This window comes from Bos javanicus, chromosome 22, assembly GCF_032452875.1.
Source record: "Bos javanicus breed banteng chromosome 22, ARS-OSU_banteng_1.0, whole genome shotgun sequence".
Taxonomy (NCBI): domain Eukaryota; kingdom Metazoa; phylum Chordata; class Mammalia; order Artiodactyla; family Bovidae; genus Bos; species Bos javanicus.
In genome coordinates this window covers 16,254,370-16,271,825 of record NC_083889.1, presented here as the reverse complement: position 1 = coordinate 16,271,825, position 17,456 = coordinate 16,254,370, and the positions used below count along the sequence as shown (strand labels likewise).

General features: G+C 38.9%; 2 protein-coding genes across 9 annotated transcripts in view; both read right to left on the bottom strand.

Annotated features, from left to right (window-relative positions):
* TCAIM (T cell activation inhibitor, mitochondrial) overlaps nt 1-9,303 on the bottom strand; it is a 38,215-nt gene extending 28,912 nt beyond the window's left edge. Inside the window, exons 1-2 of one of the 5 annotated variants that reach the window (XM_061396207.1) lie at nt 8,632-9,303; nt 4,710-4,919 (exon numbers count right to left, since the gene is read on the bottom strand). The gene's annotated coding sequence lies outside the window, so the exon portion shown is untranslated. Of the gene's footprint in view, nt 1-4,709; nt 4,920-8,596 lie in introns of all 5 variants that reach the window. The other 4 variants (XM_061396205.1, XM_061396208.1, XM_061396204.1 and 1 more) reach the window with 4 other exon arrangements.
* Nucleotides 9,304-10,964: 1,661 nt separating this feature from the next.
* Nucleotides 10,965-17,456, bottom strand: part of TOPAZ1 (testis and ovary specific TOPAZ 1) — a 61,017-nt gene continuing 54,525 nt past the window's right edge. For all 4 annotated transcript variants that reach the window (XM_061396165.1, XM_061396166.1, XM_061396168.1 and 1 more), the window contains 3 exons: nt 16,528-16,731; nt 14,212-14,395; nt 10,965-11,267 (listed from right to left, as the gene is read on the bottom strand). In XM_061396165.1, the coding sequence (XP_061252149.1) occupies nt 11,048-11,267; nt 14,212-14,395; nt 16,528-16,731 (608 nt within the window). In that variant the 3' untranslated portion in view covers nt 10,965-11,047. The remainder of the gene's footprint in view (nt 11,268-14,211; nt 14,396-16,527; nt 16,732-17,456) is intronic.

The following is a 17,456-nucleotide window of genomic DNA, read 5'->3' as shown; positions in this document are numbered from 1 at the left end:
GGAAATTAAAAGCACATTACCATTTACATTAGCAACCCCCCAAAATGAAATACTTAAATTATAAATCTAATGAAATATGTAGAAGATGTATGAGGAAACTGTAAAACTCAGATTAAAAAAATCAAAGAATGAAATGGAGAGATATTCCATGTTCATGAACGGCAAGAGAGATATTCCATGTTCATGAACGGCAAGACTCAATTTTGTCAAGATGTCAGTTCTTTCCACCTTGATTTACAGATTCAATGTAATCCCAATCAAAATCTCAGCAAATTATTATTTGGAAATAACATATACTAGTTTATATGTAGAATAAATAGAATAGCCAACTCAACACTGACGAAGAATGAAGTTGGAAGACTGACACTAGCGGACTTCAAGACTTACTGTAAAGTTACAGGAAGTAACTGGTGAAAGAACACACAAAGAGATCAGTGGGCAGTAGGAGAGCCCAGGAACAGATCTCACAATACAGTCAACTGATCTTCGACAAAGGCACTACTATGGAGCAATGATAATCTTTTCAATAAACGGTACTGGGACAACTGGACATCCACATGCAAAAATATTAATCCAGTCATACAACTTACACACTTCACAAAAATTAACTCAAGCTGGATCTCAAAGACCTAAATATAAAACATAAAACTACAAAATTCTTAGGCAAGTACCTAGGAGAACACCTAGATGACCTTAGGTATGTCAGTGACTTTTCAGATAGAACACCAAAGGTTCAGTCTGTGAAGGAAACAACTGATGCACTGAATTTCATTAAAATTAAAAATTTCGCTCTGTGAAAGACAATGTAGAGAGAAAGAAAGAACAAACCGCAGACTGGGAGAAAATATTTGCAAAGAAAATATTTACATATCTGACAAAGGATTGCTATCCAACATACACCAAAAGTATCTTTAAAACTCAGCAACTGGAAAATGGACAACATGATTAAAACATGGGCCAAAGATTTGAACAGATACCTCATGGAAGAAGATATACAGATGGCAAAAAAGCATATAAAAATATGTTTCACATCACAGGTCTTCAGGGAAATGCAAATTAAGACAACGATATACTACAACACACCTATTGGAATGGCCAAATCCAAAACACTGACGACAAACGCTGGTGAGGCTGTGGAGGAACAGAAACTCTCATTCATGGCTGGCGGGAATGCAAAATGACACAGCCATTTTGGGAGGCAGTTTGGAAACTTCTTACAAAACTAAACAGACTCTTACCATATGATCCAGTAACCACACTCCTTGGTATTTATTCAAATGAACTGAAAACATGTCTACAGACAAACCTGCACACGGATGCTTATTTTGGTTTTATTCATAATTGCCAGATCCGGGAAGCAACCAAGATATCCTTCAGTAGGTGAGCCGATAAACTGTAGTCCATCCAGCTAATTGAATATTACTCAGTACTGAAACAAAGGAGCTCTCAAGCTATGAGGAGACATGGAAGAAATTTAAATGCATATACCTATGTGAAAGAAGCAACCTGGGAAGATTATATACTGTATGATTCCAACTATATACCATTTTGGAAAAGGCAAAACTATGGTGATAGTAAAAAGATCAGCGGTTGGAAGGGAGGGAGGGATGAATAGGTGAAGCACACAGGATTTTTTGGGCAGTGGAAGTACTCTGTATAATACTGCTACATGGTAGATGTATATCATTATACATTTGCCCAAACCTATGAAATGTACAACACTAACAGTGAACCCTAATGTAAACTGTGGACTCTGGGTGATAATCATGTGTCAATATAGGTTCATTGATTGTAATACATGTACAACTCAGGTGTGGGAGGCTATGTGTGTGTAGGGAGGAAGTGGGAATCTGTACTTTGCTCACTTTTGTTGTGAACCTAATATTGCTCTAAAAAACAAAGCTTTTTTTTTTTTTTTAAGTTTAAGCAGATAAAGGGGAAACATGATTTTAATCACATGAACTTTTCCAATAATTCAGAGCTTCAGCAAAAGTTTCAACTATACTATCGTTCCCGTGTCAACTGATGGAGTGACTTTAAAAACTCTGAGCAATCTCTTATTAAAGTCTTGAAATGACTTATTATTCACATGATAATTACCAGGTAAAAAAAATCCTTTCTCCTTTCTTCCCCTGGCTTATGAAGCTTGGAGCTTTCTACACTATTCCATTCTTAATAGCCATGTGGAGCAGCATATTCCCTCAAAACAAAGCACCACATGGCTCAAGTCCTATTCTGTCAAAATCTTAAGCACTAAAATGGTTTAAAATTTTTCAGTTGATGTTTGGTAGAAACCAACACAATTCTGTAAAGCAATAGTCCTTCAATTAAAAAATAATAAATTAATTTAAAATAAAAAATGTTTTCATAATGCAGTTAATGTATCTGAACCAAGGGAATGTAATGAAGCATAACTGCCACTAACAGAAGATGTAGTTTAAAGAAAAGTCAAGAATTACCCACTTAAAAAGTGCATTTGCAAACAACAGTCGATGCTTCCTTTTATTTTCTGGTTGACTGGTGTGGCAAGACCCTCTTGGATACAGAATGTGTTTATAGGCAGGCATTCATTTAAATGTTTAAAAAGGTTTTACTTAACCATTCACCTTGCTATTTTGTTTGTAATAAATTCAGATACTAGAAATATTCCTACCATTTGGAAGATTTCTGAGATTAAATGGAGACATAATGAGGGAAGAAGAATCGTTTTTATTCAAGTTTCAGTGCTGTCCATGATGGACTGAATTCTTACCAAACATCGTCACAAAATTAACTGAACAGGACTTTGCTGGTGGTACAGTGGATAAGAATCTGCCTGCCGATGCAGGGGGCATAGGTTCAATCCCTGGTCTGGGAAGATGCCACAAGCCCTGGAACAACTAAGCCCGGTGCCACAACTACTGAGTCCGTGCTGCAACTACTGAGCCTGTGCAGCTAGAGCGCATGCTCCACAAGAGGCCACTGCAACGAGAAGCCTGAGCACAGCAGAGAAGAGCAGCCCCCGAGCCGCAACTAGAAAGAGCCCGTGCGCAGCAGTGACGGCCCAGTGCAACCGAAAATAAACAAGGAACTGAACAATCGCGACTTAGTTAAGAGAGAACAGGTACAAGGCTTAAAGTTTGCAAAGAAGAGACCAGAAGACTATACATATCCAACCCCAAACTGGCTCTCTCTAGGTGTAGACTAGGAAGCCCTTTACTTTTTATATTTCCTAGTTTATTTACCATAAACATGTAAAGTATTTTCTTAAAATTAAAAACAAAAACAATGCTGCTGGCATACAAAATTAAACAACAAAAATGACAGGTGTGTTGTTCACTGAGTATTTAAGACAGGCCCCTGGCCCTGGGAAACCTGTCCAGTGATAGCCCTGGACTGGGGTCCCAGTGGAGTTCAAGAAGAAAAGAGTCCTTCACATTCACACGCGACGATATTTCATTTTTCATATTAAGAACATTTATGCCACTTAACTGCAAAAATGATAAAATGAGCTAAAACTGAGGATAAGAAATGAGGAATAATACTCTAGAGGCATATGGTCACCCAAGAACACGAATGGGAAACAGATGAAAACACTAAGCAGCCACACTCTAACCACCATGCTTTTTCTTGAAAAGTCCTAAGTACTGAACAATGGAAAGCACATAGGCCTCCCGCTGCAACAACAACGTGCCTGTTTCAACAGTCTGCGGCAGCAGTATCTTATAAGTTCAAGAAATCACAATGCCTCCATCTGATGTGCAAAATAGGTGATCCAAGTTATGCTCCGCAGCCCACTTTCCAATGCAAGACAACAAAACAAACAAAACAGGGACTTCCCAGGGTCCAGTGGTTATGAATATGACTTCTGGGGGAAGGCAGGGGGCACAGAGAGAAAATGCCAAGTATCACATTAAGAATTTTAGATTCTGATGAGCTGTTGAAATGATAATTTATTGATTTCACTTGTTTCTATTTTAAAAGCAAAACACAATCTGGTTTTAACTGTGTTTTGTGATTTACCACTAGAAAAATTTAAATTACATCTGGGGCTCATACTGTATTTTTATTGGACGCTGCTGATTTAGGCCAACTCAAGGCAAATTTAAGTGAACATGACGCTGTTGGGGAAGGCAGTCTGCACGATGGTTAGGGAGGCTGGAGTCTCCGAGCACGCATGCTCAATTGTGTCCCTCTCTGCTGTCCCATGGACTGCAGCCTGCCAGCTTCCGTCCATGGAATTTTCCAGGCAAGAATACTGGAGTGGGGTGTACTGCAACCTGTGTCTCTTGCATTTCTTGCATTGGCAGGTGGATTCTTAACCACTAGCACCACCCAGGAAGCCCGGAGTGTCTGCAATCCATATTCAATTCCTGACTTCATCACTGACTAGCTGTGTGAGAACGGACAAGTTGTTTCACCTCCCTGAGTCTGCTCCTCATCTAATAAACGAAACAGATGATCTAAGAGCAGTCTGTTCTGCTACCAAAAAAAAAGTTTCTTTAATGTGAATTAACATTGCTTCTGTGCATCTGGTCAGCAGGGGTGAGATGTTATATCACATGCATTTTCCCCACCATGTTAATGATTTAAGATCATCAGTGGTGGGCTTTCTGCTATTACAAAGAAAGTTTTAGCTATAAACAAACCCCTGAAAAAAAAAACCCTGAAAATCCTCCAGTAGTTCCCTCCTTTCGTTTAAGAAGCAGATGGTTAGTCACTTCAAGTACCTTTGCATTTTCCACTTCATCAAGCAACCTGGGGAGCTGCAATAGCACAAATGAAACAGCTAGAGATTCCCACATGTCTTGTTTTTTGAGAGGTGTATATTTTTTCCGATGAACCTTGATTAGTATATTATCTTAAAGAATGTCTAGGTTTCCAGGAATGCGTTTATGTCATAGCAGAAACACCTGCATAACATGTACTGTCATGTCAAACTGAAATAGAAAAATTTTTTATTAATTGAGAGAATATTGTGAGCTAACACAATACTATAGTCTGCTAGGCAGGAGTAGTTAAGTCAGAAACTTTATCTTCATTGCAGAAAATGTCAAGTCACAGAGAAAGACAAATACCATATAATATCATTTATATGTAGAATCTTAAAAAAAGACAAATGAACTTATTTACAAAACTGAAACAGACCCACGGACATAGAAAACAAACTTACAGTTAACAAGGGAGAAGTGGGGGGTAGAGATAAATTAGGAGTTTGGGATTAACATATACACACTGCTGCTGCTGCTAAGTCGCTTCAGTCGTGTCTGACTCCGTGCGACCCCATGGATGGCAGCTCACCAGGCTCCCCTGTCCCTGGGATTCTCCAGGCAAGAACACTGGAGTGGGTTGCCATTTCCTTCTCCAATGCATGAAAGTGAAAAGTGAAAGTGAAGTCACTCAGTCGTGTCCGACTCTTAGCGACCCCATGGACTGCAGCCCACCAGGCTCCTCCGTCCATGGGATTTTCCAGGCAAGAGTACTGGAGTGGGGTGCCATTGTCTTCTCCGATATACACACTACCATATATAAAACAGATAAACAACAAGGACCCACTGTATGGCACAGGGAACCATACTTAGTATTTTTTAACAACTTATAAACGAAAAGAATCTGAAAAAGAATCACTTTTCTATACATCTGAAACACAACACTGTAAATCAACTATAGTTCAATTTTAAAAAGTCTATTCAATGACTAAATATTTTACTGAAATTTGTCTCTTTTATAAAAAGGAAAAATTACAATTCTAATACTAATAAATAAAAAATAATTTTAACAAATTTCAATTCTAATACTACCAATAATAAGTTTAATACAAATGAAACAACAACAAATATATGTAGCATTGTTGAGCTTTATCTGATGCTCACTAGGCTGAAGTTATCTGTGCTGTGTATTTAAGAAAAAATGTTGAAAGACACATTTAAAATGCTGGAAAGCACTTGCTTAGTATAAAAATATAAGTTTGCATGTTAGTAGCATCTCTCTTTTCAAAATGCAAAGGAACCGATGGGGGTAAAGTCAAGTGTATTGTGCTGTGGCAACTGCCTTTTCAATGAATGAACATGGCTTTTTAAAGACAGTGTTTTGCAACTAGGAGGTGCAGAGGCATTATGAGAGGGAACGTGACTTCTTTTCCTTTTGCCAACAATCCTTCCCTTCCCCAAAGGTTGCCATTCATATTTTTATAGGGCATTTATAAAATGCCCATGTACATAAGAAAGATTTTTACTTAATAATTCTGATAGACACTCAACCAAACTACAATTCTAAGATGTTCATTTCCTATTTAAATTACTGGAAAAAATTATTTCCCATTAGCCCTCCTTTAAGAGCAGGCTCTGACAACTAAGTGATAGGGAAGGCGTGATTAGATCAGGACCCATTTTTTGAAAAAACAGGAGGAATAAGAAGGGAAGAAGAGGCTTTCCTGGTGGCTCAGATGGTAAAGCATCTGCCCACCATGCAGGAGACCTGGTTCTATCCCTGGGTCAGAAAGATCCCCTGGAGAAGAGAACGGCAACCCATTCCAGTATTCTTGCTTGGAAAATCCCACACACAGAGGAGTTCATGGGGTCTCAAAGAATCGGACACAACTGAGTGGCTAACATACACAAGGGAAGAAAGAGAAGAAAAAGAAAACAGGGAATATCCTTTAGGGTAGTGGTTCTCCAAATTCAGGGTCGAGAATCACTGCCTTTAGGCATTCTATCATTTTACAGGATTGAGGGGTCTGTTAGGAAACTTTTAAGCTTTAATTCTTTAAATATACCTGTTCAGTACAATTTGAGGGAAAGATTTTTATATGGTCAATTGTATGCTCAAAATCAAATGAAGATTCTAAGTTTTGCTTGACCTTGTTCTTTGTTTCCTGTATGGTTAACCTACTTCTTGAGATAAAAAAAAACAACTAAGTGGAAATAAGGTTATAGGCCAGCAGGTTGGTACACAGGGCTGGCTGCCTGCCTTTTTGCGTGGCATAGATCTTGGATCAGTTCTCATCTTTTCAAGACCAAACACCCAATTTTATCACTTCAGCCAGAAATAAACAGGCCCTGGGAAAATGAAACATAAGAGGCTGACAACTCCCATGATCAACTTTTAAATTTATTATGAGAAATATAATTGCTAAGAAGACTAGAAGATTCAGATCTACAGGACCAGCTACACAGAAAATCAAATCACTATCAGCTGACTGAAGGGCAGAGCTGGGGGCTCCCGTTTGCAAGTGAGAAATAAGTCCAGAAGGCGGAGGCACCCAGGTCAGCGGCAGGATTATGGTCTTCAAATTCATACCTGGGCTGATCTTGCACGCATTCCACCTGGCCCACTAGTCCTCCATTTGGAAAAGGCCTCAGGAATTTTCCAAAATGACTAAAACATCCCTCTCTCTTACCACACTTGGGAGAAACTCAGGGCCTTAATTACCTAGCTCATCAACAGGTATTTATCCAAACACTTATGTACCAGGCTCTATCTAAACACTGGGAATAGAAAAATACCAAGATAACTCCACCACTCCAAAAGTGTACAGTTTAGGAGAGAGGGAGGAATTGGAAAAACAGACACAAGCAAATGATTATAAAACACTGCAGTAAATGAAATGACATAGCAATGCACAAAGTGCCAAGGGGAACTCCCAGGGGCTACACTTAGAAAGGCGGGTTTCTGGAAAGCTTTTCCACTGAGCCTGTATCCTCTGCATCGTGGGAGGAAGACCAGGAAAGATGCAATCCAATTACAAACCATAGTAAATGGCTGCTGTAATACACGTAATAGTGACAACCCTAGCTTCTATGTCTATTTCATAACACGAAAATTTCTGATTTTAACCCAAATTCTGTGTTCTTTAAAGTGAGGCATTAAATCTGGGCAGTTTCAAATCAAATTGGGTAGAAATAGATTATCTAAATAGGTGGAAAAGTCAAATTATGGGTAGTTTAAAAATTTTGTTTAAATTACTTTTGACAGAAACCATGTTTGCCACAAAGAGGTTTTAGTACTGATCTTTAGTCAGGTAGCATAATTTTTATTTGAAAGTCATTTCCTTTAACGAGGTTAATATCCTTAGGTTTACTCTCATTTAAACTGTGGCTTTCCTTAGTAACTATCTTCTACGGTTTTAAAAAGTAGTATGTTCTATCAAGGAGAGATAAAAGCAGGCAATTTTTCATCGCTCTTCAGTTTAATACTTCTTAGGGAAGGGGAAAAGCAAAGAAAAAGCAAAAGCAGGAAGCCTTTTAGATAAATTAATAAATTGTAGTAAAATATCTAGGTTTTTAAAGCTTTCCTTTCGTATATCTTATGCTCTGAGATTTGAATCATAACATTTTCCTATGATAAGTCAAAGACTTCGGGGAAATACGATAGCGGAAACAAAATATAAATAGTCTCAAGTTTCTCATTTCAAACAAGTTAACACAGATGCGAAGCGTACGCTGGCCGCTGGTATTGCCTGAGTTCAAAAGTTAGCACGTCGAGCTAAGGTGACTCTGACTGCTGCTCAGCCGCACTCCCGCTCAGCCGCACTCCCCCTCCGCCGCATCCCCCTACCCCGCTTCTGCCCCGAGCAGCCTGAAAGTACAAACGGAGTCCCTTCGGTCCTGCAGCTTACAGTTCTAGCAAGTCTCCGCGAGGGCTTGCTCTGACCTGCTCCACTTCCACTAGGTATCAGGTGGAAGGACGGTCGCTCCTTCAGGACTGTGCGGGACGCGCTGGGCCACGCGGGGGCGCATGCGCACCGGGGCGCCAGCCCGCCCAACGAGCTCCCGCCGCTCCCGCCTGCTCTCGCCCCACCTGGCGACTGGCTCTGACAGGCTCCTACCCCCAGGGCTCTGTGAGCCCCCACCCCTGAAATCTCATCTAGGCGCGTACTGCTCTGCCAGTCCGTCAGCACCCTGCGCCGAAGCTCGCTCGAGAGGAGCCGGGGCTCGGGGACAGGCCGCAGGTCGCGCTCTCATTGGCTGAAGCGCGCCAGGCCTTCCTCTCTGGGGCGCCTGCGCGCAGCCCGGGACGCGGGTTAAAACCCTAGCGGTTCTCAGCCCCACGGTGACGTCGGCGACCCGGTGATCGCTTGCCTTCCCGCAGAGTAGAAGCCCCCAGTCCCTCTGTTTTCTTACCTCCTGGCCTGGAGGAGGCTGTGCGCACTCACCGGAAAGCTTTAGGAGGCGCGAATGAGTGCTAACGGATATGAAGGACTAGGTGGTAGGGAGTCGGAAGGTGACTGGGCGGTAGGTAGCCAGGCTTGGCCCGAGGGTCGCCGGAGAGGGCAAGGAGGGAAGGGCGACCGAGCGCGCGCATGCGCTGGCTCTGCTCTCCGCCCCGGCCCGGGTCCCTTCAACCTGGGAGGGGAGGAGGCTGGCTTGGCGGATCAGTCCGCAGAGTGCGCGGGTCTGTCGCCTTAAGACGACTCTCACTTGACAGCTCCAGATTTAAAGGTCTTACTGAGTATCCTTTGACTTCCTTAACACAAATACCAATGAAAACAATTTATTGTCTCCGATTTGCATTTTTGACTTTGGCCCCTTCGGTATCTAGATGTTTTGAAACCTTGAGCATTCTCCACTATCAGTTTGGGGTTTTTACTGTTAGCTGTATTTCGCTTCTATGGCTTTGGTTATTCCCATAAACTGCCACAGATGAAATAAAGCAAATACTATAACCGCTCTCCTCTTTCTCCTATCTTTTGGTACTGTTGACCGATGTAGGGGGAAAAAACCAAAAACCCAAGACCTCCCTTTGTTTCAGCCCTAAGGGTTCTTGACTACTCATTCGTTAGAAACAATCTGGTCAATCTGTGGTCCGTTCCACCCAATCCCATTTTCCCTAAAAGCTTAATTTACCATCTTCTGCATCTTCATCCTTTCAAGTCCAACCTTGCCACCAGCATCGAAATGGCTTCATATTTCTTTCTTTTCTTTGGGTTTTAGTTACCAGCTATAGAAAAAACAAGTTTCTACCTGTCCACTTACTGTTCTTCACTTGTCCTCAAAAGTACTTCAAACTGATGGTAATAATCTCCAAACCCAATTTATTTCCTAGGTGCTGAATTTCAGTGATGGCGATTAGTCACCCAGTTTGTTCATATTGGAAAACTGGGCCTCTTTCTGGACATCTTCTGCCTCACTTCCCATATACCATTCATGAGGGTATTCATTCTACATTTTATCATAGTAAGGCATTTTGCTAAGTGTTAGGTTTTAGCTTTTTCATTCTTGTGAGGTTATAGACTTACTTCAGTAATGCTGCCATTACATATTCTGGGAACTCCTTTAAGAAATACTTTCAGTCCTCCTAGTCACCACTTATTCTTCTTAAATCAGTCCCCTTACTCAAACATTTCTCTAAATGATTTAAATTATGGTTTGAAGTATCAAATCAAGGGTTGAAGATGACTACCTTGGAGAATGACTGCTGCAGATTCTGCAGATGGCTTCAGAAAAGGAGTTTAAACTTCCTAAGGCAGTTTGAAAGGTACAATTCTTGTTTGGATATTTAAGTTCTGGCATATTTGTTTAAAATACTGTTGTCTTTATTCATACCTAATGTACATAAATTACAAATCTTCAAGAAACAGTATTTTAAGATACACTGAAAGAAAATTTAGAGAATAAAATTTTTGGTATAACTCAGAAGGTATTCTAGAATTTTAGTGTTTGAGTCATTTTCCAGTATTATTTTTACTACTCTAGAGTAAAAATGTAGAACAAGCTTTAGACACTGGACTGAGTGTTCACCAAATTTACTTTAGGCCCCTAATGGTTGTTCTGAAAGCTCCAGACACCTGCTTGCATATTTTCTCCTTTATGTCTCCCTCTTATTAAATGCTGCACCATTCTTGAGTTTACCTAAAGAGAAGTCAAGAAGTAATTTCAAAAATCATTTGCAGTATGGGAAAACTTCTAAATTGCATATATCAATCAAAATTTTTAATGTCTGAAAACTACTGACATACTACACATCAATAAAGAGCAAAAGCTGAATATAGTGAAAACTATCTATTTTTATTACCTTTTATTTTCAACAATGATTACTTGAACTTAAAAAAAAAAAAAAGCCTTTATAACTAATGGTTATTGAAAAGCCAAACCTTTCCGGCCCACTTCATATTCTCTTTCAACCATTTCAGGGCAGAACACTGTTCCAAACTATAAACCTGTTCCTTATTAACATTGACAGTCATGTGCTTAATGAAAAGCTTTGGATCTGATATACGAGCAGCCGTAATTAATCTTTCCACTGCAGCTTGATAATCATCCTTGCTCCGAGATTTGTTTTCTTCAGATCTACAAAGTGAACACCTCACAAAGTCAGAAACTCTAAAAGGAAGCTATATAGTTTCTTTAAAAGATAGTAATTTTACGTGTATTAGTTCTAAGCTATGACAATCATCAACTATATTCTATCAGTGGCTTTCATACTTGTTTGACTATGATGCACAGTAATAAAGACACTTTATATTGTGACCCAGTATAAACCTGCTACATAAAAACTTAAATAAAAGTTTTACAGAACAAGACTTAACTCTTATGACCTTATATTCTATTTAAATAAAAGTTTTACAGAACAAGACTTAACTCTTATGACCTTCTATTCTGGTTTATTTTTTAAAATAAAATGGTTGCAACCCCCTAAATTGATTTCACTACCCAAACAGGCTACAACCCGCAGTCTGGAAACAATTATCTAGAACACAACTTATTACGTCTCTCTTTGTCATTAATAACTGTATAATTAATTATTATAATGCATAAAGTAATATTAAATTTAATCAAGTTTGGAGATACTAACATTCCATGTTTTACCTTGATACAACTATTTTCAATTGTAAGTATATACTTAATATGAAGCTCACATTTGGTAACAGAAATAATTGCTGTATGCCTTTACTCAATTTCCAGTTATTTTCTTCAGTCCTGATTAAAGGTATTATATTGTGTGCTATATTATATTAAAGTGCTATAATTTACTTTTTTTTTTCAGAATTTACTTTTAAACTAACTTTTCTACCAGTCTCCAAATTAAAAAAAAACTCATACATTATAGCTATTTCTCCTGTGGGATAGGGAGTAAGAGTATATAAAATAGAGATATAGCTGTTACTAGGCATCACCTTCTCCTCTGTGTTCCCTGCATCCTGCCCTGGGCACACAGAGGGTCCGGCAGCAAAGCCCAAGTGTAAGTGTACCTGCATTAGCACCAAGTGTGACCCACAGAGTGGGGGGAGTGAGGACTTCCACTTGGAACAGGAATCAGTGATCACAGGGAGCAAAGATCGGTCAGGCAGCTTCTAGTACATTCTAGCTTAGGATTAGTGTCTGAAATCTGGGCATATGCCAACTACGTGCAGTTTTTGAGTCTGAAGATGAATTAAATTCTCTCTCAGAGGTTAATGTAACAAAGCAGGGCTCAGTATGATAATAGAGAAAACAATATTGGTTTGGACAAAACAGAGGCTCTAGGCATGTCACTAGTTATGGACTGGTGTCACAAATACCACCCCCTCTACATTCAATAATGAATAGAGACTGCATATGTGTGGGGAATGGAAACTTATGAGAAAACCAAACCCTCATTAGGATAATGGGGAATGCGAATAACTCATGCTACTGTAGTGCACAGTCATAAATATAAGGCCCTCAGAAAAGAGCTCTAGCAAAAAAACTAATTTTAGTGAGTTTAAAATGTTTCAGGTCTCTTGCATTTCTGGAAATTTTGACAGCAGAGACTGATTATTCCCTTGTTCCAGATTTTAAGGATGTTTACTACAGTGAACAACTTTGAAAGACAAAGATAGCTTCTCCTTCGGGAGCCAAAGACAGGTTTGCTTACAGCCTTACAAGGTGGAGACAGCCTTACTACCTGCAAAGCAAAGGGGCAGGCATGCTGATAATCCATTAGAAAAGATCTGGGACCCTAAGTTCAGAATTCCTCTCCTGTAATGGAACTCACTTCATGTACAGGTATCTATGAGGGTTCGAGTGTGGGACTTGGGAACAAGAGGAAGAGATGCAAATCTGCAGATAATCCTGCTGCTTGCTGTGCCATGAGTGATCAAGTCCTGTCTCCAACCCACAAGTCTTGTGTCTTATGCCAGGACCTGTGAAACTGTGGCAGGCTCACTGATAGCCTGCAAATAGGTGAAATGTCAGAGCCTTCACAGATCTGGTCACAAAGTTCAAAAAGGGCACTGTAGCTTCCTCCTTGTTTTCTCCTGGACCACTCACTCTGAAAGAAGTTAGCTGTCGTGCCATGAAGACACTTGAGGAACTTATGGAGGGGCCTGTGTGGTGAGGAGCTGAGGCTTCCTGCTGACAGGCATGAGTAAGCCAGCTGGGAGATGGATCCTCCCACCTCAGTGAAGTCATTAGGTGGCAGACTGCAGGTCCTGACCACATCCTGACTCCAGGATCTGAGAGACTCTGAGCCAGAACCATCTGGCTAAGGTCCCCCAACATTCCTGACCCACAGGAACTAAGATAATTTCTGCCATTTTAAGCCACTAAGTTTTGGGATAACATGCACTGTTAAGAGATAGCTAACAGAATATTCAGTCTGAAGATCTGGTTTCTAACACCAGTAAACTGAAGTAAAATTCTTGTTAAGATACTCTCAAACAGGAGCCCTGTGAGACCCTTATCTTACAAGTTTCCTGGATAAAGCTGACAAGAAATTGGAATGGTGCACAACTACATCCTGAGACTTTGAACAAAATGATCGGAAAGGATGCCACTCTGGTCCAACAGCCACACAGTAATATTCATGCACTTCTTACAACATTTTAAAATATTGAAACTAGACTGATGGCTTTATTTTCAACAGGATTCTTGACTGAATCTAATAAATGATCATGTATTTCCCTTTTAGACCTGGTTCTTACATCTTTTATGTTGACCAAAAAAAAAAATAACTTTCAGGTACCTATCTGAAAACCACCAGTAAAGGACAAAGGTCCATATCTAAAGAAGACCCATTTCTTTGGCTATCTAACAAGATCTTTGAAACTGTTTAAATGTTTATTGAAAGGTACTTAGTTTTAAATCTCAAATAGGTCAAATCCTTTCTCAACGTGTTACCAAAGTTTGGCAATACACACATGCACAAGTATATAAACATATATATATATACAAATGCTTTATATATATACACAAATAGATAAAACGTTTACATCCTAGGGCAGGTGTAGGGATGACCTACTGTCAGGATGCAGTTAGAAATATTTCAACCAACCTTTTTAAAACTATCTGCAGCATCTGTGTAGAAGTTCCAGGACTCTGAATACTACTAGCATTAGATACCAGGAAGATTTCAATAGCTAAAAGCATTTCAATTTCAGACAAATAGGATGGAATCAGGAGAAGTTTTCGGTACAAATTTCCTTCCAGTGGTGGGTAGCAACCCAGTGAAAGAGCACCTGAAAATCAAGTAATAGATCAAACTTTACTAAAACTCCAACAGGTGAAAACATAGGCTTCCAAAATATCTATAGGTGATAATTATTTTTGTTTCAGAATAAATCTTCACATTAGAGGCAGATTTATCACATTAAATTATATGGTAGTGAGCTTATCCTAGTACATTTGAGATCATTCTTTGTAAAATGTTTTTGAAATATTAAGTTTGAAGCGAGAAACTGCCCACTTACTTTAAGCCATAGTCAATACAACATAATAAAATATTTCCACTAGATGTGATTTTAAGTGTTTGTTAACCTGTGTGTGAAGATAAATCCAAAGAGAGTTCCATCGATATGTTAAATGTCAACAGTGTTGGGAAATGTGATGCTCTGAAGACTGACCAGTGACTATAAATTACTCATTTCATTTTATAACTCAGGTACATTAGGAAAAAAAAAACAACAAAAATACTCTTTATAACCTCACTTGTTTAAGTCCCTAAAGTTTCACTGCATATGAAAATCAGGCATAGGTGTGTTTACGTAAGAGGAAAAGTACTAATAAGAAAAGTACTGAATTGTACTCAGGCATTAATTGCTTTAACACACTGCTTAAAAAAATGTCTTTAAAAATAAATTATTACCAGGGTTGAAAGAATCTGGGGGGATGGGGGGTGAATCAATGCATATGGGGTTTCTTTTTGGCTTGATAAAAATGTTCTAAAATTGATTGTGGTGATGGTTGCACAATTCTGTATATACACTAAAATTACTGAATTGTACATGTTTAAATGGGTAAACTGTGTGGTATTTGAATTTTATCTTAATAAAGCTATTAATTAAAATTTTTTAATGGTTAAGTTTAGCTGTTTTAATACAAAATTTCATCTTCGGCTAAAAAACATAAAGATCATAGAAATCTCAGTTAAATGTTTCCAAGTTAATAATTTGTTTCTGTGGCATACATAAATGCCTTCTGATGGCATTTTCCCCAAATCAAACAGTTATTTGGAAAAAAATAATCTCATTAACATCAATTCTAAAAACTAAAATCAAGAAGGTATAGCTAATAGTAACTTACATACTTTGTGGTGTGATTTCTAGCATTCTGCAGAGAGAGTATGAGGAGTTGAAACATAACCACAAAATTGAAATGAGGTGTTATGAACAAACAGTTCCACCTTGCCTCTAGATTTCTGATCATCCTTTTAAAAAAATTCAGTTTTCAAAACTTTTTATTGTAACTGGCAATAAGAAATACATTTTACATAATGACCCTAGCACACATATAAGAATATCAAATAATATATAATATTACTATCTGCAATGCATACTAATATTTTCTTTCACATCTCATTGGGGAAATAAAAGTTACCACTTGCTAAACTGATCCCAGCTGGCAACATGAGAAACATGTCCAGTTCCGAGAGGTTTCTGTTGGCGCCGATGGGGTGGCTGGGATGTTTGACACGTACGGCACAACAGTGACAGAGAAGGTACTCAAATGTTTGTTATACAGATGGTGGTGGTAGAATTGGACATTTATGACAAACCACTGCATGAAGGCAGAAAAGAACTCCTTTGTAGATCACAGCATTGTTTTCTAATTAAAATACCTGCGAGGAGGTTGGGACTGGAGGAAGTATTCCTTTTCTAGGCTTACTTGTTAGAAAAGAACAACTGTTAACAGATGAACAAAGTTCTATTGCTGAGAGCCATGTGAAAACCCATCACATATCATGTTGCACAGTAATGACAGCCTCTGTACTTCCTGTGTGCCTGTTTTAAAATATTCTAACCAAAAAGGTCAGGGATAAGTACACATTCCTAAAACTTCATTTTACCAACTGTTTTACTCCTATATATTTATAAAATACACCAAACTGGTTCAAATTCTGTCATTTATTTCCTTTTCATATCCTCCAGTGGACATGCCAATATGCAAAGAAATAAAAATATAATAATTAGAAATAAGAGACATAACAGGTTTCAAAAGAGCACAAATCTGTGTAGACCACTGTTTTTAAACATGTATAAACCGACCTTTTCATATATTTAATGTCACTTTGTGAATATTATACATAGATGTCAGGTTAGAAAATCAAATTCAAAAGCAATATATCAAAATTAAAGTTTAAAATGTAACTTACTTTTGTAGTGGGCTCTGGCTTTGAGCCATAAACAACTCCTTCCTAAAGAAGTAATTAATCTTCTAAGAAAGGAAAAATCAATAGGGATGCTCTTTGAAATCATGAATTCTGCTACAGAGGATGACATACCGAGGCTGTTGCTTTCTATACAGGCATCTAGAAGTTTATTAAAAAGTAGGCTATACTGTGAGACCTCCACAGTTTCTGGAAAAAAAAAATTGATAAAATGAAACTGATCCACTTTCATCTCTCAAACTTCTCTTCTACTCCCTTCGTTTCCTCTCTACTCTCCTTGGCCCATTCCTACCTACTGTAGGAGACAGTCACCAAAATGCAATCATCTTATACACTAAGTTAACAAAAATAAAGCATTCAACAAAAGCAAAACGGTGTGTCCACTTTGTAATGGAGGATGTGAAAGGAATGTGACCATAGAGGCTGCATTAACATCCCTGTCCATGGTTTCCTATGTGACTGCATCTGTATGGTTCTGTCTGCATTCTATCTATAGCGTGGACCTCAGACTTACATCTCCTGTTACTAAAAATAAAACAACCACTCACAAATATTCACTCTCAAATTAAAAAAAAAAAAACACAAAAAACCCTCCTTTCTTGGGTATGTCTACTCCTTTCTGCCTTTCATTCAGAAGAAAGTGAAGTCACCTTGGAGACTTCCAACTCTTTTATTCGCTAAATTCAATTAGGTGGGTCTATGACCTAGACTCTAGGTCTTTAATGGGCTTCCCTTGTGGCTCAGCTGGTAAAGAATCTGCCTGCAAGGCAGGAGACCTGGGTTCAACCCCTGGGCTGGAAGATCCCCTGGAGAAGGGTAAGGCTACCCACTCCAGTATTCTGGCCTAGAGAATTCCATGGACTGTTATAGTGCATGGGGTTGCAAAGAGTTGGACATGACTGAGTGACTTTCAC